The sequence below is a fragment of the Heliconius melpomene genome, chromosome 13 (assembly GCF_056956725.1).
Source record: "Heliconius melpomene rosina isolate 202511_hmr_F chromosome 13, ASM5695672v1, whole genome shotgun sequence".
Lineage (NCBI taxonomy): Eukaryota > Metazoa > Arthropoda > Insecta > Lepidoptera > Nymphalidae > Heliconius > Heliconius melpomene.
The window spans coordinates 11,064,555-11,089,302 of NC_140401.1; the positions used below are offsets into that span (position 1 = coordinate 11,064,555).

A 24,748-nucleotide genomic window follows, 5' to 3' on the forward strand; every position below is an offset into this window, starting at 1 on the left:
CCATTTTTACGAGAAACCAGAATGTTTACTTCATCTATTTAAAGACCACGAGTACCTCACAAATACCGGCTCTATTTAGATTTCGCGCCCTTTGTTTTGATTTCGTAGTTTTAAGTAAAAAATTGTGATGCTTTCGTTTTTTATAGCTTTTGTTTTTACCTAACCCAATTATTAATATTATATTTTTATATTTAACTTCTCGCGTGTTACGACACTCTGCTCCCCACGGACCGTCCAACTTTCGAGACATTGCTTGGTGATTTGTTGGGCTCAACGCATAACCATCACGCTTACAATCAGACAGGGTATCGCTATATGTTTACTGCCTCTAATTTAGTCATTTTTTATATGAAGTACTATATATAAAATAGTATAATGACTTCGCCTCTCACTTTTATTTTATTTGTTGAATCTATTTTGATAATGTTTTCATATGGATAGGATTATAATGACATTAAGAGGTGCCTGACTGAACATTGTTGGTGTTAAAGCTTCCTCCTAATCTGTTAGACAAAGCTCACTGAAGATTAGTAAAAATAAAAAAGAAAACCTATCCGCCAGGCTGTATGTTATTTTTAAGAGATTTCAAAAGCGCGGCTTTTCTTAATTACCTTTTTGCTTTATGAAATAAAAAAGCTCGTTCTTTTCTGCATAGCAAAGTAAACAGGAAACTTAGTGTTAAGACACTTCGTTCCCCACCTTCCAACCAATCAAGTCATTGCGTGTTAAACACTGTAGCTCAACGCCGCGTTCTGTTTTAAAAATCCGAAGATTTACAAATAATTCGCTTCTCCGTGTGACATCGAACCCATACAACACCCACAGCGTCACCGGCCTCTTCAATATCAAAATAAAACAAAATATTTAAATGGAAACGAGACTGGTCACAGTATAATAGATTAGTCCATGACAGCTATGACTCAACTATATTTTCATGGTAGTATTACCATAACGAAGTACACAACGGTAACCCGATCGCGATGAAAGCGTGCGGCTTCAGGCCGAGAGCGAGGAGCGGTACCACACCGCAACACTGATACGGCAGACGGCCATACGATACTGTTTTCTATTCTAATTTGCAATGTTTAAAGTTTTGTGGTTATTATTAAATATATTAATTATAGTAGCGCAATGAAAATAATTAATTTCCCTGAGTGATAATCAAACCCACATCACACATCCACATCCACATCATTGAATAACATAGAGAATATTATTTGTTTCTTATTTCGTTTCACAGAAAGTGTAGTATTAAAAAGTAGATATCTTTTTCGGCTTCGCCCGCGTTTTCCATTCACAAATACAATACATAAGAACAATAACGTAAAATTTAAAATAAATGCTACCTAATAATGTCAATCAATGCATATTACTTATTCAGAAGGAGACCTGGTGCAGTACGACTGGGCTGAGATCTGACTGGATGGCGATATAAACGCGATGGTTTTGGTACAATTATCACACGGGGAATAAACGATTTCCACAACGAAACGAACGGAGCTATATGTAAAAACGTATTATACCTACGCAATTTTAAACTTGATGTTTCTTATCATAACACACAAGAAGCTTAAATTATTTGTTCGATATTTCGTCATGGCGACCGTAAGTAACGTCTTCGTCGTCGCGTGCTCCGCGACATCGACTATTTTTGATTGCTGTCGGTAGAACGAATAATGATTTATCAAATTGCATCTACATTTTATGATTTTTTTCGTTTATGTCAAATATTTTCAAAGGAAACACCTTCAAATGGCATACATCATTTTAGCAAAACCATTCTTCGTTTACTAATTATTTTACGTGGACTTTAAGATTTGTACTGGAAAATTCTTGTTTTTTCTAGTTTCTAGTCTAGAAGTTTAGATAATTTCTCTCTTAGTGCTGCTCTACAATTCCTAGTATCCCTTTAGTATCAAACAATTGTAATTAAGTGAAATCTGAATAAAACTAATCATTATTTAAGTAATGTGTTTTAATGGGAAGGGAAGTGCCTTAGTGGGAACGGAGTGCCTAAAATATTATATACATATTTATTTTTCATTTGTCCTTCTATGCGAAATATCGTGCAACTGTTTTTTTATCCATTACACCATTACAATTAAGACCAAAAAACAATTATGGCTCTGACACAGGATCGCTTAATCATCTAGGCGTAAGTTCAGCCCTCAAATTATATACAATATGTCCTTCTATATTCCAATAGGGACATTCATACATTAATGCAAGTATATTGCTATATAGTAGCTTAGAAGTTATAAGCTCTAGCTACTGTATAATAATCGCAAGACTTCCTCATTCTCCATAAGATAAGCTCAGTCGTACAATGCAGTGGTACAGTGCGTTGCCCCGGACGGGCCGGGCGGGCGGAGCGCGGGCCGCGCCTGGCGACTAGCCTTAATTGAATAATCGCATTCACTACCGCACTGCACTTTTGCAGGCCTCTTTAGATACGACACTATGATATTCGCCAATAGTGACTCAACTTGTTTTGATTGTTAAAACAGTCGGAATGGACTATATTACCTATATTAGATATTGTCGTTTCTTCAAATATTGGAACGGTACGGTGGTAGATCCCCACATAGTCATTTTAGTACCGATTTCTAAAATAATATCCTTCTAATAAGACAAAAGTCGATAAACGAAATGAGTCATCAGTCGATTCTTTCTACTTACCTCGTATGTTAAAAATATTTATAAATAATAAAAATATTTGGGCACATCGATAGAATGAGTGACAAAAGAATGGCAAAAAAGATTTATTAAGCAAGAGTGAGTGATAAGAGAGGTAGGTGGAGGTCTCTTAAAATCTTCGAGAACACAATATTGATAGTACTGGAGGAAGATCTGGTAAAAAGAATGAGGACCCCCCCTGTATGAATACGTTGATGACAGTGGACGAGGCGATAGAGATGCAGAGATCGAAACCTTTGGCGCTCTGTTCACTCTTGTTCTTTCTAGGGATATATAAAGATAAATGAAATACATATATGTAATTGTATATAGATAGTACCTCAACATCTGACATCATTTGATATAACGTATAGACGTCATTGAGAAGTGTGAGAAACAAAATAAAACCATTGGAGCAATTAATTTGTGCTCCAGACACATGCTTATTTTTTCACTGACATGTCCTTTGTCATCAAATATTAATATATTTTTTAATTACAGTTATTTATTAATTAAGATTTAACTAATGTCGAATTAATTATATAGTATTCGGCAATTACATCATTGTACTTTAATTAATTGATTGATTAAATTCACATTTTCTTAAACAGCTTTACGCTTTTCCCACATAGCAGAGGTAAAGGAAATGTATTATGACACTCCGTCCTCTTTCTACCTACAGAAAAAACCACGAAAGTCACATTTAAGACTTATAAGTACTACTGTGTCATAATATTTAGTAATGTAAAAAAAATAGCATTAGTACAATAAAAAAAATAATTTAGGTAAAAGATTGTGCGCTTTAAGGATAAGCTTACACAAGGAAAAACGACCCTCGGATATAATACCTATACATTTCTGTAATATTATGAGTTTGAGGGGTCTTTTATGAGTTTTCCCGTTATGGATCATAAGCGATATGAAATATAGGAAAAATTGGTTTTTAGTATTGAAACTTTTTATATTACCTACATTGAAATAAATTCTTGATCTTATATTAAAATAGTTACGTTCTATTTAAAATAAATATACTTACTTACTTTTTTTTTCTCTATTACCAACGCTATCTTGTCATAAGAGTAAGAAAAATACTTAAAAAATGGAATGGTCGTGGTTTCAAATACCACACGGGAATATCTATACAAAAAACTTATCCGTTAATGAGAGACTAACAAGATACTAGACAGATATGAATCTTCTTAGAAAGTTAAAATTTGGCATGAGGATATGCCAAATTTTTTTATAGGAGAGCACTAAGCTCTCTTAGTTCCTACGGAAATTTCCTACAAAAACAGAATAATTCCGGATTTTTATTGTTCACACAAATTAAATTGCAGGCGACGATAAGTACGTTGGATAGACAAAATCAGCATTCAATATTTCCAAAATAGGCGAAATATAGAAAATGAAGTGACCTGACACCCTGACACGTTTGGTAAATATTAACAAATAATAAATAATATAATAACAAAAACCAATAACCTTGTTTTTTACATACAAATGTTAAAAGAACAGTGTTTTTATAGAGACCAATACCATATACAATAACGAACTCGTCGAGTTTCGTAATAGCCCTTTAAACAGTAGCGTGAGGACAGATTGCAATTTGCGTAAATGGAAGTTCTGAGACGTACTCGTATGCTCAACTTGACCCAATCGTGAATGTGTGGGCGACCGGTACTGGTGCCCAAAAACTAGAAAATACAATCGATTTTGCCCTTTATCATTAAGCTGATAAGAATTAGAGTACTTTACTTTGTGAATTGATTTCTTGTTTCACCTTCCTATGTTGGTGTACCTCTGATTGACGTTGAAGAGCTGCTAACATCGCTTCAGCTGAGCCCTTCACATAGCGACGGATATAGTCACACGTGTGGGCGTTATGTTGACATTAACTTATTATATGTTGCTAAAGGATTTTCGTGTAGATTATCGTTCTTAGAATTGTTTATTTGGTTGTATTAGTAGACGCTGAAATATTTGGTTATAATGGAATTGTCATAGTGGTGGTTTGATAGAAACTCAACGAAACACCAGGCTTTTCTACTAACAAGAGACCAGATTTGCCAGAGGCACAAACGTGCGTCTGTAAACGCGACAGGATGTGGGTTCGTTTTCCACTCGATGAAATGAAATATTTAATATTTTCAGTTTCCTCACCCTGGTAATGAGGCAAAGCGTAGCATTGAGTACCGCCACTCAAAACGCTATGCCTCCAGAATTCGGTGAAAAGCGCCTTGATGGGAATAGAGTGTCTTAACACTAAGTTTTCAGGTTCCGTCTGCCTGCTGCGCGTGAAGCTTAAAAAAACTAGAAAAAGAAACATGATTCTCGAACCTGGTTGGCAAACATTAATAGTTTGAGTTAACCTTGTAGATATGGCTATCTATGAAATTGGGAGAAACTTTATACCCTCTGCCCTTACCCACATGGTACAGGAGATGCGTGAAAGTAAAAAAAATGTTTTAACAATTTTATAATCAGTAGCTATCACGAAGCTCTTCAACATAATACTCTTATTCTGAAGATTCTAACACGTAAGACGATAATGATGAAATTAACACTAATAGAAGCCATACAAACAAATATTACCGATTTTTCTAGCTCTTATAACTAACTTGTACTCCCCACTACCAAGGCAAAAAACTCGGAGACTAAACAAAGATTTACTGTAAATCTGTCGCGTCACGCTACAGTTACAATTTTTCGGTATCGATTTTCCTCAAAATTGCGTGTTTTCAAGTCATTCTATGTATCTTAATATAATTATTGCTTTTCATTTGTTTTATTGTAATTTTTTTGAAACATCTGCATACTGTCGTAAATAGGTACAGTATATAAATTACATAAAATGTGGTCCATTTGTAACATGCTTGACTGTTCGTGAGATTAACTCTGGATATTTATTAAACATTTCTTTTCCCTGATGGACGAAGCGTGGATTTGATTTTGTCACCCTAATGTGCTATTTCAAATCGGCGAAATAAAGAAAACTTACTTATTTATATTGTACGCCACGAAACAATCAAATAGATACTTGCAGGTTAACATAACTTGAAGGTTATTCATTTTAGTGTCAACTACACTAAGCTACAGTGCAGCTTTAGTTGTAATTAGTTTAATTAGTCCAAACATCTAAAAAAACATTATACGATGAATCTTCCTGACTGCATTCTGACTTGTATAGTCTAACGACAATGTTGTATATATGCATTTTGATAGCAACATGATGAGCGCTACAGATGAGCCGGTCACGCGCTGCGGCGTGCTCCGAACAATAGGGCTCACGAAACTGTGGAAATCTACATAAATATTTGAATGTAAAAGAGGCAATGTCGATGTTAGGCTTGTGCAACATATTTTTCTTTTTTTCAATAGGGAGCAGCGTGATTTTCCAAACGGCAAAAGAAGCACGGCGAGTTTTTTCTTTCTGACTTATCATTTTTTTTTTCTCGTACGTATGTTATTTGTTGTGTATTTAATAAAAATAAATTTTAACCAAACTCGTCATAACAACTTACAACATAATCTTCGAAGGCTATTTTAATAAAAATATTTAAACGCCCGTTATACTTATCTAAGACTCGTAAATTCTGCAACGATCTCTATAAAACAGATCCAATCTAGCCACGCTCTCGGACGTATATGGGCTGAGTATGGCCTGTGAAGTCGCCGCCACCCTGAGTGAGCCGCCGCGGGTTCAAGGCTTCATAACCGGACCGTACTCTGGGCCAAAGCGATTGTATTCCAAACTTTTCCCATGACAAATACTTGCAATATACCGATTTCACGCATTTAAAAAGCAGATTAAACATTGTTATAAATTATACAAGCAAATATAGATAAACTATTAGAGATCTCCGTGAAAAATTGTATTATTCATTAACATGCACATATCGCCCTCAAAACGAAAGTGACCTAACCTAACTCAAATATTATCAATCTTTGCAAAATCGTTATAGACTTTAAGTATAGGTACTACTAAGCTTTTAATTTTTAATGTTAAGAAAATTTGTAAATTCCACTAATTATGACTTATTTCATTCCAATACTATACTATAATTACTAGTGATAAACACCATTTCTGCATTCATTGTGCATTTTAAATTGTTGAATGCTAGATACTATTTATATACATATTTGCTATTTATATGCAAAATTTATATACATATTTCATTTGATCTATCCTGCCTTCAACTTTCAAGACTATCGGATGAATGAAATCCAAGTCTGTAGATTGCAATTGTGAATTTGTAATTATATTTATATTTGCAACGCAATTTAAAATAATAAAATGATACATCGGAACATATAATGTACAAAAGGTCCTTTTGTCTACAATTGACTTTTAAAACGCCGCTAGCCGCTACTCGATTTAGCTGTACGACGTAAATGACCAGGCAAACTTATGAAGCCTTGTATTTTAATTACATATTTAACAAATAACCTTCAGCCCGTCATTAGTTTTAACGTCCCTTGTGATTTAAATCGGTATTTAAAATCCGTTGTCATAATGCTCTGCCAGTACTTTTGTGTAAGTCAAGGCTGTGACATCTCCAAAGTTAATAACCAATTATTATCAATGTTAATTTTCAACCATAAGTTCCATTTGCTGGCGCCTAACGCTTTCTAGACATGATAAACTAAATAGGTTAATTTGTCTTAATAGGTAAAATAATTATTTTAGTTCAGTTGCTTTTGTTGATTATTTTTGAGATTAGATATAATTATTAAAATGAAAATATTAAATATTTAATTTCCTCGAATTGGGATCAAACCCACAACCTGTCGCGTTTGTAGTCATATATTATGCTTGTGTTCTTGCGTCACGACTAGCCTCAGTGACTATTATTTTTTTTATATTTTATTGTTAAAATTATATTTTTGTCATCAGATAATTGAGCCACCATGGCTTACTACCGCTGCGGGCCAACAGCGATCGGAAGCCGTGCTTCCTGGTCGGTGACCATGGAGTCCAAGCTCGACCGCATCAACTACGACAGGATCTTCAACGCCTTCGAAAGGACCAACGCCTTTGAATACGTGAGAAACACTTTCGAAGGAAAACAGGAGGAACGGCACGTTGGACATGACGATATAGTGGTTAATAGGAAGATGTCCAGTAGTTTTGAAAGGGCAGATTGTGCCCTCGCCGCGCAAACGCCGTGTGATGATGACGAAGACTTCTATAGAGAAAAGATTTTGTACTCGCAGGCGAGGCAACTGTTTCCTTTACAAGAAGATCTTGCTGATTGGATCAATAAGACTATAGGTGAGTTATATATTAATAGTTAATATTTTTTTAGTTCTACATGAATACAGACCACAATATCAACCCAAGTTAGACACTACTTGTGAATTGCGACGGTAAATGCTAAATTAATAAATTAATTAACATACATTTAATTTTTGATAAATTAATATTATATTTAGTCCATTAGCATAAAATAATTAAAAAAAATCATTCATCGCTAGTGATGTCTAAGCAGAAATCTATCTAATTAAAATTTTGGGGTAACGAAACAAGTGACGTGTAAGTGTTTACCATTAATTATAAGTATCATCTTCTTTTATTTAAATTTTATTTTTTCAATATGAACCAATAAACTTGTGGATACTAGAGTTATATAAAAAAACAAACAGTACCCATATTAATATAGACTTCCTCAGAACTGAAGGCAAAAAAATGCAAAAAAAAATTTTTCAATTCGAACCAGTTATTTCTAAGATTAACGCGTTCAAGTAAACAAACTCTTCAGTTTTATAATAATAGTATAGATAGATATTTGCCTATATAAATTATTATTCGAGCATTTTCTCTCTCAAGTCTGATATACTCATAGCTCTTGAAATGCTGTTTTCATTCAGAGACGTAATTTATAAATGTAAACAGCATTTCAAGATCGATCTCAGAGTTGAGAGCGGCTTATAAAAACAGGCCTAGGTTAAGTTCTAAAGGTATTGCTATTACATAATGCTCGTTAATGGGCTTAGATGCAGTCACGATGCAATCATTGACGTATCCGTTAGTACTACGATGTGAATAATTATGTTGCCTTCACTAAGGTTTCATCAATTTATAGTTTACAGCCTTCTCTAGGGCATCGCAAAACAAACTACTTAGGAATGTTAAAAATTATTTCGAAATAATGCAAATTGCTAATTGCGTATTTATCTAATTTGACTAAAAATCTAAATTCAAAACATTCACTTGTTCATTAAAGCAAGTGAATGTTTGGTAGATTAGGTCTTGTATCTAAATATATATTTTTTTATTTAAAATCTAATTTACACCATTATTTTTGTTACGACCTTTCTAATGTGCAGCTATTTCTCAAATTACTCCAACAAAAAACGTTACCTTAATATTTATAATATTTTAAATACTTTTAAAACATTACGTTACGTTTAAAATAAACCTTATTATTCCAGCAACTATAAGCTAATCCAATGTATCGAATAGTGAAAGATTAATAAGGAAATCTAATATACTGATTATTTGTAAGTAAGTCTAACGCAAGGCGGGCATTAGTTAGCGGCGTCCTTTGAGAGGTCGTCAACATCGATAATTATACTGTCGTACGATACATCGTACAAGACGTAGTATTGTAGAGTGATTGACTCAGCATATTTCATAATTGTGGTGTTTATAGAAACGTAATAATAAATGAAGCCGTAATGGCGCTGTGGAGGAATGTCTGAATATAAATACGATGGTTGTGTGTTCTTGCCCTACTCTGGGAATGATTCAATTTCAGTTATTTACCTATTAAGGGTGCGGAAGCGTGGTTTTAGTTTTGCTATTCAACAAGCCATGTCTCGGAATTGAAAATAAATTATCTCAAACTATCATACGTGTACCATCATCGCCAGTCTACAGACACCGTAACAATTGATTTTACGAGTTTCTCTGTCCTGAATAGCGCGGATATGAACTGACTGCCCTCGATCGTGCCTCCTGTGCTAAAGTGCCTTAATGTAGCGTTTCCACGTGTTGGTTTTTGCATATTAAGCTATTAAATAATAACAACTAGATTTACTAGTGACTTTGAAAGTATCGTTTTATTTAGTTGCTCAATATATTTTAATTTATATATTTTTTTTATTTAAAATGTAATTTATAATAAGTATTTTTAAATAATGTTTCATTAAATCTATATATAGAGTTCTAAAATATTAATCTAGTCGGCCATTAAATTGTTCGATCCGACGAAATATCATGATAAAATTGTAAGTGAAAATTATGCTTTCAAATGTTATTTTAAGGAAGCTATATTGTTCGGTCAAAGGTTAAGTTCTCTGCTCTGAAGGCAGCCTCAAAATCGGCGAAAAGTAGAGAACAGAGTGACTTTACAATTCCCTCTCTAACCACATACTAAAATATAAAAAATACGTAAAAAACACACACACAGTATATAACTAAAAATATTTTAGTATCACAAATAGCTTGCACAAGTGTTACAATGATTTCTATTTATAAATCGATTGTTAATAATAACAGCACGTGGCGATTATGTCAGTGTGTCCATATAGAGTGCGTTTACTCATCAACAAGTGCTCAGGCAAGTAGTGGAGTGCCCGTGGGTGGGCTAATGAATGGACTACTGCGCGTTATAAATCGTTACCAATTAATTTTGCATATTATCAGACATACATACGTTAAAACGTTTCATTTGTATTATTTCCAAAGTTATGTTATCTATTTTATTATGTCGAGATTTTAATGGTACTTTCTAATGACTAGAAAAATGTAAATCCAGTAATTACAATTTCACATAGCAGAGGCAGGCAGAGGGAACCTATTGTTAAGACACTGTCCCGCAGTTACGTTTCTAACACTGCACCTTGATTGACAGAACTTGCTTGTCGCGCTTAATAGGAATCCATAATTTGCAAGACAAATTTTATTAACTTGATTTTGATTAATCAAGTGAAAATACTTTTACTTGGTACTTAGTAAACCAAACGAAAGTATTTTTAATATAAACGAAAATACGAATTCCATTCAGGAATTTGTGCCCATAAACATCTTGTGCAGCATACATGCCATACTGCATGTACATGCAAGCAGTGTACCATGCAAGTACGCCTCAACTTAACAATTGAATCTTTATTTAGGTCACATAATAGTAAATGAATGAAAGGAACCATATTGGCATTGTTTTTTAAAATAACTTTGACTTATGACCAAAAATTCAATGTAAACGCGATGGTTGTAGTTTCGATTCTCACACAGGTGATTTAGTTGAACCCGGTATTGAGTGCCGCTACTCGAAAGGCAAAATATATCAAATAAATATCCAAGTTTGTTAAAAATAATAATTTTAAAATACAATTCAATACTAAATACTACATACCTAAATATCAAATGACATTTACCTAATTTGTTTATTTATACACATCCGGTAACCGTACTCTATACGCACGATGCCCGAAACGTGCTCACGTCCGGTGCAATTAAACGCTCCACCGGCGTCTGTCGATCGACGAACATTTCGTTACGGTTGTTACGTTACCTATGACTTAGTATTGCTCTTTACTGTTTGATTGATCTAGAAAATAAAAGCTTTCTTCATGTATTTTAGCTTTTGTTTTTAGTTTATTACTATTAAAAACGCTAAAAATAATAATATTACTTAGTTTTCTTTTCGTGTCAAAAGGAAATTTAAATACAGAAAACAATTTTATATACAACCGTCATTTTCCTTTTAAAATTCTAACTGGACTATTCATAATAGAAATACATCACCGTTTAAAGTTACAAGGTAATTCTCATTTCTGATGACACAGTGGTCTCGAATTTTAATTGTTAAACACATAAACATACCAGTTAAGCCCCAATTGGTCGTGTCGTGGAAGATGAATTGTCTTAGACATACCACTAACTGGCTGTAACAATCTATCTTTGTTATATTACATGGCAGCAACGACTGAAACAAAATAAATTGTTAGTTTGTGTTCGTAATAACTTCTATTGCTTGTATATTTCTGACATAGGCATGTTGACTTAGTTCTCTTTTTTGGAATCCTTAATATCTTAATAAGGCTCTCATTTCACATTTATGTCTTTATCTACCATCTAATCATTTTACTTCTCCGCTATTAATATATCTCCTAAAAGTTTTTTATTATTTATGCTAATAACATCAGATAACAACACCAGCCAGCGACAACATATATCAAGATAGTGCACATTCCCCGTAAATGAGTTACGTTGATTGTCTATTGTACGTTGTAAGTGAGTACACGCACTGGGGACTGCAGGCACGAACTTAAAGCGACATAAGTCACGCCCACTGTCTCGACCCGCGATTACAGTGTCGTCGTGATGTCGGAGACACGTGCGTGCGGTTAGGTCAATGATACATGAGAGAAATTTATATTTTTTATTAGCCGATTTCAAAGAAGCGAGGCTATAAGTTTGTTCGAGACATATGTTTGATATATACATTATTTACCTTAAATATTGTTGGAATTCCATGATAAATGAGAATGATAACCAATGCTACCTTCCAAGTACGTGTCTTAATTTTCGTTAGAGGCTGCCACGAAGGTTCCCTCTTTTACTTTTAATATACCAAAAATTTAAAGGATTATTTGTAAATTTCATAATATTTGTAGAAAAAAGTGGAGAACGATGTTTAGTAACACTATAATCTCTGTACCTACCGTGCTAACCGTGCCGTGTATGGACCAAGCCTAACTAATATATCTATTAATTTACTGCATGAAAATCCGCCGCCCACTTCCGCTATTAAAGTAAACAACATCAACACGTATTAATCAAACACACAAGGACATTTGATAATAGATGGTATTATAATAATTATATTATTTAATGCACATTTGTCATCTAATAGTATCGGAATGAATGTGGGATAAATTACACTTTCATTGTAGGAGTTGCTTAAAATATTTATTTTCCTTTAAAGACTGGGAATATTTTTTCACTATACAACTATCTTTGAACAACAGCCAAAAAAACTATCATTAAACAATCTTCTTCATAACAGTGACCTTATTATTATTAAAAGTACGCAAAAAATACTTAAATTAATGTTTTTTCCGACGATAGAGGTCGGCTTATACTTAGTATGTCATAAATTAATGAATATATTTTTCAACGGAGCGTGAAGCTGCTTTTTGTACGTTTGCAATCAATCACAAACCGAAGTTTGTGACAAAATAACTTATGTCCATATAATAGGGGCATTGAGTGCTACTTGACAGAACTCAATTCCGGAAATGTCTTGTCTAGTAATAGAATCCAAAATTATTACCCCTAATAATACTGACGCCAGTTGTGGTTAAGGGGCACAAGCGTGCGACTAAAAACGCGACAGGCTGCGGGTTTGATTCCCACTCGAGGAAGTGATATATTTAATATTGTCATTTCTTCGCAGTGCGGTGTTGAGTTCACCCACTTATCACACAATGCCTTAAAGTTCTTTGGAAAATGGGGAGCGAAGTGTTTTAACAGGCTAGATTCCCTCTGCCTACAATGCTACATGCAAGATAAAAAAGTAGTAAGTGTACTAGTACATAGGCGTCACTGTTTTTATCCAATAACCTCTAACGCATCATAAGACCACTTAAGAATCTTGCCCAGCAAAGCGTGAAATATTTACACGTAAACCTTTGAAAACACTGTTTTGTATGAAATCTTATATATATTATTGTTTAAAATATAGAGAACATTAGTAAGCCATACGCACAAATCGTTTTCTTGCCTCCAAAGATCATTTAGGTAGTTAAGCCAATAGTCACGACGTGTCATTATACGGCGAGGCCCAATTACCCTCGTGCTATATCCTCGGAACAATCATATATGAACAAGCAAATTGCAACCTTAGTAACGAGACATAGAAACAAAAATCGCGATATACAAATTTAATAAGATAATAGATTACGGTTTAGCGCATTGTTTGATATTTTCACGCATCGCGACGACTGTCGGCGAGATGTTGGTGTTGAAGATGTTATAGTTTTGATATATTTTTTTAGCTTTATGCTATATTCTGCATATAGCAGGGTAGGAAGAGAGTACAGTCGTCAAGTCTCTCCGTTTTTTAACTTTGATTTCGTTAAATTTTTGTAACATTCAGTGTTGTGCGGCGGAATTTAACACTGCGCTTTTGTCCTTACACTAGAGTGAGAACATTCCCAATCTCAAGTAGGTACTTTGCTTATTACTTCCCTCTTATAATTCGATGAAATAGCAATTCAGCATGATCGTAATAGATCGAGTGCAGCATCGACATTGTCACGTCTGACACGTGCTCTCTAACACTCTAAGCTAAGGGCCTAACGGTGTCTATAGATCATAAAGAACTATTTTTCTGAAATTTGTGTAAAATTTAAATATATTTTAAATTTTTGTTATTTAATCTCTTTCAATTTAATTAGGTCAATTAATATATATATGTTTTAGGTCTACAACAATTATTATGATATAACACGTTATATATTCAAGTGGCGTCTCGCGTTGAATTGACGAGTTGGTAAATATACTGTGTCAGTGGCGAAGGCTAAAACTTATACAAAGATAGATATGGCGGTGTCAAAAATAGATATTAGAATAAGGTCCATCTGGACTGAAACGGGAATGAATGAAACAAATATAAGTGAATTAAAAAAAGACTCATTAATTATATTTTCTTTATTAAGATTTACAAAAGGTCATCCTATAGAAATAGTATTATATGGACACTTCGCTATTGCCCAATATTTACCTACCTAAGAAAACAACTTAAACTATAAACTATTTTGTATTAGGAAATAGTAATAAGGATGACTTCATTTAATTTAGGCTAGACATTTAGGACATCTTTAACAGGCAAATTAGGGGCAAGATGTGTTCTTGCCCCTAATTATAGGAGGAGTATCCTCCGTTTTGATCCTATTTGAAACTATGTAGGTATGCTACTTTAGTATTACACAATGTGTCGGAAACCTGAAACTGTCTACTTCAGTTCCACTTGGCGATGTTACAGTAATAGTTTATTGCCTCGTGCGAGGGCGAAATAATAAAAGTACCTACCTGTGTTATGTTATTAATTAACTCAAATAATCGACGTCGTCGTGGCGCAGCGGCACAAGCGTGTGACGGTAGCGCGACGGTTGTAGGTTCGATAGAGGGAATTAATTATATATAATCAGCCTATCGCCGTCCACTGCTGAACGTAGGCCTCCCCCATCAAGCGCCAACCTTCGGGAATTAATTATAATTTATTAATATTTTCATTTCTTCACTGTGACAACAAATCAAAAGTCCGACGTTGAGTTGAGCGGAGTTAGGCTTCGTTGTGAAGATGTTGACTTCTAAATTTACAAAAACTAAAAAAAACTGAACTTAGAACTTAAAAAGTTAGAAAAAACTGATGCACGTAGGTAAAGAAGTGTAGGGTAAAGCACTAAGAAATTATTACTCGAAATTCCTTCGAGAATACAGAGAGACAGGAGGACCCTTTTATTTCTTAAAGCCCATATAAATTTAATTTTTATACAAGTAAATGTACTTTATTTTTAAATATATAAATTTTTCATTATAATCGTGCAAACGCTTACTCATAACTACGAAAGTGTTATGGTAACTTATGCTGTTTTGAGTACATCCTGAATTCTATTCGCAAACTACCGCTAGAAACTGCGGAAGGATCCGTGACTCATTGTGTAATATACATATTATAATACCGCATTGATACACCACTTATAAGTATCGGTATTGTGTCCGAGACATGAATGCACAATCATGTGGGTTAAGGAAGAAGAGATGCTTGATAAAAATAAAAGAACGTTACTCTATCCAATATATAGATATTTACATGTAATATAACGCGGCGTTGAGTTTCGCCACTCAACACGCAATGTCTTGGAAATTGGGCGGCAAGTGGGCGACTGTCTGAAACTCTAAATATATACCATTACACTGGGTTTACCCTACTCAGCTACTTGCGGGCTACAACGAACAACCAAAGTAATTCTTTACAATTATGTTATTAAAATAATAACTTTAAAAAATAAGTACAAGTACTTACACTTTAAATTAACTAAGCAGAATTCTCGAGCAGAATCAATATAATTTTTTGAATAGTCGATATACCATTATTAAATATAGGTAGTATTTCTACACTAAAACATTCCATTATCCACGTTCTATCGTAGCAGACGTTTAACGACTGTAATTCACTCGACGACAAAGTCAAACCGTTGCAATTTCATACAAATTACAGAGCAAAGTATAAATCCGCTTCGTCTTGTCGTTTGCGTCGCGTCGCGCTTATATAATAACAAAATTTGACGCTAAAGTTCCGTTGGTCGGTTCCGTCGATACAATTTGCAATATTATTTGCAGCTGGGAAGAAAAATTGATTATAGGTTATTCTTTCAGTTGACAATAGCGTGTCATTGTTTTATAAATTGTTTAAATTTGTATATTTAAAAAATATAAATAAACAGTTAGGTATGTCTTTAATGAGAGCGTAATATGGAATAAGTAACATTAACATTAATTCCAATATTACTTACTCCAAACGCTGCCTTTGTCTTCCAGAGCGGAGAAATAAGTATAATTTAAATAATCATGAAATGATTTTATTTATAGGGTAATTCATAAGTGGGGGTTGAACAAACATCTACCCATTGCGCTTACACTAAAAATGTGTCCCACTGCGCCACAGCGGTCTGAAACTAAAACTTAAAGCTTAAAGTAAAACAACCTAAAACCAGTTGTGCCATAATAATGATATAACCGCACTTCTCGTATAATCACCAAAAAGTCAATTTATTTCAAGATCAATGTTACAGTTAACATTATAAATATCGGTAAAATTACATATTTTACCAAGAACTTTAAAGGCAATTAATGAGCGAATGTTTATCTTAAATCAATGTGTATTTTGCAATTCTGAGAAAGAACGGCTCCGTCACATCCATTCACTTGATTGCAACCTTGCTGTCTTCTGAATGTTTATTCATGCAGAGGCTTCACGTACTTTTTACTGAAAAAAAAAATACATTTCGCCGCAACCGGCTATTATTAAAAGTTGCGTTTTACTAGACGCAGACAGCCGTGTGGAACCGACGTGAAATATTTAGTTGTTGCGCTTAGTTTTAACTATATTCGTACATTATTACTTTTTTTTCCTTAACACCCGTATTGTATCCGTACGAATTTGTAATGATAATAATAATGAAATTTGTTAATTTACTTCTTTACTTAATTCGTTATGTTAACATAACCATAAACGATAAGATACCATAGCTCAGATCTACAAAATAAATAATTATTTCATACAATACTTACACCGCATCAGAATTTGGTCACAATTATCAATCCAAAGTTAACAACAATCATAACATAATATAATTATAACCAAATTAAATACTTTTTCTAATAAAATAATAAATCTAAAAGAATAAATTTAAAATAATACGTTATAATGAATGCATTTACATGAAAAAACTGCACTTTTTACTTAACACTTTAAGTATGCAAGGCTATAGCGAGGCTGGCATGATAATAATTAATAACCGTGTCGATATTCTCTTTGCTATATCGATATCGCAGTGTATCTTATTAAAAGTGATCATTTGTCAATCCCTCTCCATGGTTTATTCATTTGAGTGGACATCTCAAAGTCGGTCAGTTACTTAATGAAGTAATGAAATAAATAACACTTAACAACTGGCACTAAATTCCTTAATCTTATCTTTATGCATTTTTAAATTAAAATACTTAATAGAAATTACTATAACGTACTAGTGATACTTACTTTAAAATAGGCTGATGCCTATTTTCGAGCTTACTTCGATGTTTTATAGCTTGTTAAGGTAACTCGGTAAAACGTATTTTTTTCGCGAATTTTAACTCAGAGTTGCAAACCAGTTTTGTATTGTATTTGCATTGCAAGAAATGGCTTATAATGATTAGATTGACCCTTTATTTTATTTTTCAAATTTAAAAATGTAACATTTATAAAATATTGATAAATAACTAATAGCTATATAATGGACAAAATTGCAATTAATATTCCTTTTTTATTTAATTTTTTTCAAGATTATTATACAAATTAATGTTTGAAAGAAATGCGAGCAATTTTGCTATACGAGAATAATCTGATAAAATTAATTTTATGATCACTATAAATAAGCAATAAACACCGTCGCACGAGCACTTAATTCAATGTTATTTCACTTATGTAATAAATATGCTGTACCTTGAGACAAGCTTTAAAACTTTACCTATAAAGCTCATGCACACTGGAGTGGTTTGACGACTATTGATTTTAATTATAACTATTTATCAGAATTAGTTGCGTATTTGTAGTATTATACATTATTGGATGAAATTTATACATTATTGGAGAAAAGGATTTTTTTGTATGAAATTATTTGTTAATAAGTGTAATTTTCAGGTATGAAATAAAAAGTTTGAATGTTATTATTAAGACAGAAGTTTTCCATCTTTTTGTTATCTAAACTATTATATCTATTATAATAATATCGAATATTATAAGCCACTCTACTTAATTTTTAATTGGCTGCTCTAAGCTGTAAAATGAAAAGCTCATGCCTTGTTACCAGAGTGAAATGAAAATGTTAATAAATAATAATTAATTCTCCAGAATGGGATCTAACCCACAACTTTCGCGTTTACACATGCGTGTAGCACTGCGCCATGACGGCCTCAATATAAAATATTTCTAAAAAATAACAAGTGTGTAAGGGTCTTAAGCAATATAAGCAGTGCACTTTAATGCGAAGCTTTGGCCTTGAGCGCGCCGCCCGCTGATAGTTTCGATTATACGCGCCTTGGTATATGCTAATGCGGTATTGAGCGAGATTCTCATAGGTGATGGTTACTTTTTTTAGTTTTCTTATTTTATATGCAGTTTTGCGGCTTAGCTATTAAAATTACTTTTATATACTATATATATTGTCGGTGTTCAGTTTTATTTTTTATTTTATATTAATTTGTAACTCCATAAAACTACTTATATTATATTAAGTGAATGTATTTTTACATTTTTTCACGTTGTAGGCACACGGCAGAATAGGCAGAGGGAATCTAGGAACTTTGTGTTAAAACAGAGCAAAAAAGCTTAAATTCGTTGAATAACACTTTTTTTTTCTTCTAACATTTTCAAATAATATTTTTTTATGAAAATAAACAAAATGTGCACTTTAAGAATTGGTTAATTTTAGAAAGATATTAATATTTATTACTAATTGTTTGACTTGTAAAGTGATCCTTCTCACAATGAGCTGCGTTGTATGAAAAAACTACTATCAATCTTTCATATAATATTTACGAAGCCCATTTGTCTAAATTACATGCAATATAATAAAAGCATAGGTTACTATATAAGATATGCAAGAATAAATCGCTAGCCATCGATCAGATAAGAGTTCATTTTATTTTCGCGATAGTATGTGGCTAATGGAGACTAGCGCTGGACGTCGAAGGTATTTCTTCTTTTTGCATTGATAATCGATCTTTGCAATGAATTATGTTATTGCTTTTTGCCATTACACTTAAGCTATTGACATTCTTTACACACTGCCTTTAAATATAATATATTGAAAGTTAAAAGTATTATAATTTATATCGACATTAAGAAGGTAAGAAGGACAAAGATAAAAACGAGGATATTAGAAGGATAAATTAGAACTTTTATCTAGCTAATCAAAGAGTTCTCTCTGTTAACTCATTTATCGAATTCACCGATATTTTCATAAGGTTTTTTAGATTGGCTCATATATATATTAAAATTTCAAATATTTCAGGTTGAAATATTTCTTTTAATTTCTTACACTGCCGCATCGTGTTAAACACGATGTACCTCAAAAGAACATAAATAGTAAAACTATTAAAACTAAAATTAAACATGTCGCTGTATGGAATGTTGGTTAAGACAGATAGGAATCATGATCAGGAGGGGTGGCATGTTATAATAATACGATGTGCATATTGCTTACAGCACTTTAAATGGACCTGACATCGAACAGAGCTGAAGTGGAGTTTTGTATTTTATTTTCAAATTTAACTTTAGATAGAATCATCAACAAGTTTAAGTTATTCCAAATAAAGTACAATAAGTAATAGTTTTAAATGGCAGTCATGTATTTGATCTATTATTATTATTATACATGTATATTCTACTCAGATATATCTAAACAGAAAATAAAATCTCGATGGATAACAAAAACAAAATATTGTTCAAGCTAATCTCAGAAATTACTTAACCGATTTAATTGCAGTTTTCACTTATATATTTTGGCAAGCTTCCCTAAAATTTTTATTTCAATTGGCTTTTAATAAAAAAATACCGTTACCGTACCGTCGACAAAATTGCTATAAGTAACTATTATCTAGTAATTTGTAGAATGGCCTGGAATTTTACTTTTCAATATAGGTATAGATATTGTTATTAAAATGATAATATTATAAAAAAGCAAATAATTGAAATTGGTAAGTTAATAATTAGTAGATAAAGCGGGCCAAGCCGTGAATGGTTCGCTAGTACTAAATAAAACCGAAAGCTTAAATTAAATGCTTAATATAGAGTCAACTGGCTGAACTGTCTAGATTCTAGATAAGCTTGAGATCACGGCTGCAGCATCCAGTCTATGTATTTAGCCTGAAGACATACATGCATGTCCTGCAAGTATAAGTTATTTATTATTCATGAGCGAGCAGCGCCGCGAGGCGAGCCTCTATATATAATCGCCGGTATATTTAAATTTATATTGCCAATGCAAAAGTGAAGGCAGTATTTTGCATGTTAAAAACTATTTAAAACGTTCTGCACTACATACTAGATCTACATATCAAGATAGTTTGCGAAGAATAATCTTAAAGAGGTATAAAAAGTATATGACACAGTATTTTTTCTTAAACATCGTCGCATTCTTTGGTTAGATAAAACACAATAGCTAATCACTTTTAAGATTCAAGAGAGAACCTATTACCAAGGCTCTCCATTTACATTAAGAATAGAAATCAAATTATTCTTATTTTAACTGTATTTTCTAGGCTTTCCCATTTTCCATTATTATTTTTTTAAAGCTTACAATTCACAAATGAAACAAAAAAATCCAAAACGAATTAATTATATCGTTAATTAGGTGTGCTCATATTATTGTTCGTAGACGTCTATAGCTGTACTGTAGGAGGCGACGCGTGACGCCACGTAGCGAGTAGCGATGATAAACACTTCATACGGTTATCTAACGGCAGCACCACGCTAGCACTGTATTTGCACTGGGTCAAAACAACAAAAACAAATCTACTTTGCCAATAAGTAGTGTTACCTTCAATCATTATAAAATTTAAACTTAAAGTAATGATGTTGTTAATTAGATGCTTAATTATGATTAATTAATTGAATAAATCACTTTATACAACTTCAGGTCTGTGGTATTTGCAGACATACATATATACCTTTTCTCGAAAATTGGACGGTCCGTACAGAACAGAGTGTTTTATTACTCGATTCTCTCTCCTTGCCCTGCTAAATGTGAAATACAGTCTGAAGCTCAAAAAATAGAGTAGTCGTAGTTCGAATAAACATTACTACGCCGCCATCTCTATGGTCAATTCTATTCAGAAAAACAAACAGAAACAAATTCAACAGTTAGAAAAATGGAAATGGAGGAAAGGAAAAATCTTTAAATCGCCACCGATTTTTATAAAAATCGAAACTTAGACTCTTAAAAATATATCATTGAGCACATGTTTCGTTGTTTATTTTATCCGGGGTGCAAATAAGCAGGCGAAGCTGCGCGCGTCCGCTAGTATACAATAAATATTAAGGCAAATCGTAGTAAATTGACAAATAAAACTAACGATTTAGCTCTAACCCAATTCTGTTACTATAAATTAAATAATAATAACTCGAACGACAGGTAGTGGAGCAACTAGCACACATTTACTATAAACGGGCGATCATAAACATGCGTCGTTATGGGGTCTGCATTTGCAATACAATAGATCCGAGTTGCGAGTTGTTCTGACAAATGTAGACTAACGTATAAATTATTATCTTGTTATCTAGAGCTCTTTATTTTAAACTATTTTTTTTATACTTATTTTTTTTATTTATAAAAGTTTAAAAATAATTGTAAGGATAATAACAAATAGACGCCACTAGTACGTTTTTTTAGATTCACAATGTATCCCGCTCATGGGATAGGGTAGGCAGAGGTAACCTAGTGTTCCTCGACCTCGTGTTACCCTAATTTACTCAAATAGAATTTACTATCGTATTCGATTTCATTACTTTACAACAGTTATGTGATAGAAATACTGCACTTTATTGTAAGTTGAATAGATTAGCAAAAAAGAACGCATACTGGGTAATAAAAAAACAAAAACATATTATATTTATTTACTGACAGGAAATCGTAAAAAACGCACAATCATTGCGGAAATTAAACAAAACTGCACAAAAACATAATGAATAAGATTTTTTGCTATCTTCACGCATCCCATGGATTTAGCGTTGTCCGTTAAGTAAACCTGGCTCTTATTTACTTTTATGATTAGCTTGTACTCGTACTTTTATACAGGGTAGAAAGAGAAAAACTAGTGTTGAGACACTTTGTTCCACTTTTCTCAAATTTTCGAGACATTGCGTGGCCAGTAGCAGAACACAACCCCACATTTCGTCTACCAGAGATGTTTAAAGCTATATATGTAATCTTTATCTGTCTGCAGGTATAACGTATTTGTCCGGTGAAAACTTCCTGGACGAGTTGGACAATGGCGCGGAGCTCTGCCAACTGGCTGCGGTCATCCACGAGCGCGCGCGGGAGGCGCTCGACCAAGGACTCATCGTTGGGGTGAGTAACTTTAGTCAACATGTTTTTTAGCTTCATGCTGTATCCTACATAGGCAAAAGGAACAGTTCCCCATTGTTTAAGACAACGTGTGTTAAGTGGTGTTAACTCAATGCCACGCTTTGTATTCCCCGAGCAGGGATCGAACCCACAAATGTCGCATTTATAGTCAGTTAATATAGTGAGGAAATATGATTAGTTCAAATCCTTATTTTGAGCAAGTAAAGGCAAGTATAGGTGTAGGGTACGAAATTTCTTTCTGGCGAAAGGAAAAAAAGAGATAACTCTCTCTCTAATAAAATTCTTTCTATCTAAAATGATATAGTATGAAGGTATCCAAATAAATAAGTTATAATTTCTTTTACATTTAATTATTTAATAATAAGAAGATGCCTACTTAAAAAAATACCTGCTTTATAAAGAATATTTTATACACGAAAATTTTATCAAAAAACTTGTAACTAAACTAAATGATTTAAACTAACCTCATTTATATATAATTTCATATTTTATACACTCTACAGCCGGTGCCGGCGATCCGCGGTCGTTGCTGGCAGCGAGCGGCTCGTCGCAGCTTCTTCTCAAGAGACAACGCTGAGAACTTCATCACCTTCTGTCGTGAGCTCGGCGTGCATGAGAACTTGCTGTTTGAGAGCGATGACCTGGGTAAGGATAAATTTTACCTGTGGCCCTCTCCGCGAACACATTAAAATTATTAACATGTAATAATCAGCTTCATCCTGTAAATGGAAGGGAAATTAGTGTTAAAACACTCCGTTTTCCACTTTCCGCCGAATTCAGGAGCTTAGCTTAGCTTACAATAGCTTTTCTCGATGAGTAGACAATCAAACATAAATATTATTTTCCAATTCGAACTAGTAGTTCCAGAAATTAGCGCGTTCAACCAATTAATAAACTTATTAGCTTTAGGTTGAACCTTGCAACACCCCCACACACCCAAACATTGAATTCATGGAATGCTAAGTATTATACATTAGTTTTTTTCTCTCAGGAGTATGAAAATGAAATAAAAAATACTATTCAATTCTAGTACTCCACAACCAACCGCGCCAAGTAATACTTTGCCTACTGGAGGTGGCGCGTCTTGCAACAAAGTTCAACGTGGAGCCACCAGGACTTGTCCAGCTCGAAAAGGAGATCGCCATGGAAGAGCGCGACTCTGGCCTCGACTCCGCCATGTCGGGCGCCGCGTGGCAGTTCCGGGATAATTCACCCTCGCCCACCAGGGAGAAGTACGTTTTAAATTCAATACTAAATTTAATATTTTGCAATTAAGACACATTGCTTAGAGTCTGTCCCTCGTTTTCCGCCCTAATTAAATAGAAGATACTTTAATTTTTCTCGAGAGTAGGATAGGGATTGAACCCACAATCAGTTTATAGACGCCCCAATGTAATAATGAAAATTAAATCATACATATGTTTTTCAGATCTACAACAGAGCCTATGCCATCTTCGCCAGAACCTACCGATGGTGAGTAACAGTTTAAAAACCTAGTTTAATATTAAATAATATATATAATAACTAGTGGGCCCGGACGCGGCTACGCCCGCGAAAATATAAGCCTAAATAATTAAAATAAGTTAAAAAATAATAATAAGTGGAGATTTATTATTAGAAAAAATATCTGAGTAACCGAAATGAACAAACAAAAGAAGTAAAAGTAACTAAAGGAAATTCTTAATATTAGAAAAAGTACCTAAAGTTTGCCGTGCGCGCGTATTAAACATTTTTCTTTATTAAATAATTATTAATTTTTGCGAACAATATTAAGTAAAATCCCAAATGATTATAATTACGATATTTTAAGTGTATAACATCGGTATAGATAACCGAACTGAGATAAATTAATTATAAGCAGCAAATAATTACATAAAAATTAACAGTAATTCGAAAATATATAAAAATTTACTAAACCATCAAAGTCATCTGCCCGTTCGCGTCGGTCATACTCATACTATACCACTCGTATGCTAGGTCATTTGGAATCAGTGAAATCTCCTTAATTATTTATTAGAATGTTATACAGTAAACTATAATTTCCATCAAGATGAAATGCTAAAAGTGACTATTATATTTATTTTCATAAGGATGAATATCAAATTATAGAAATCATCTAATTTTTGTTAATGTATACAAATCTATATCGGCGCGCGCCATGTACGCGTGAAGCAAACTCACTTTGGGTGACGTTTTCTTAAAACAACAA

At 33.3% G+C, this 24,748-nt stretch overlaps 1 protein-coding gene across 4 annotated transcripts in view; it reads left to right on the top strand.

Annotated features, from left to right (window-relative positions):
• LOC146532952 (uncharacterized) overlaps positions 1-24,748 on the top strand; it is a 78,019-nt gene that overhangs the window by 49,783 nt on the left and 3,488 nt on the right. For all 4 annotated transcript variants that reach the window (XM_085195746.1, XM_085195749.1, XM_085195747.1 and 1 more), the window contains 5 exons: positions 7,571-7,948; positions 22,397-22,521; positions 23,043-23,184; positions 23,570-23,771; positions 23,969-24,012. In XM_085195746.1, the coding sequence (XP_085051872.1) occupies positions 7,585-7,948; positions 22,397-22,521; positions 23,043-23,184; positions 23,570-23,771; positions 23,969-24,012 (877 nt within the window). In that variant the 5' untranslated portion in view covers positions 7,571-7,584. The remainder of the gene's footprint in view (positions 1-7,570; positions 7,949-22,396; positions 22,522-23,042; positions 23,185-23,569; positions 23,772-23,968; positions 24,013-24,748) is intronic.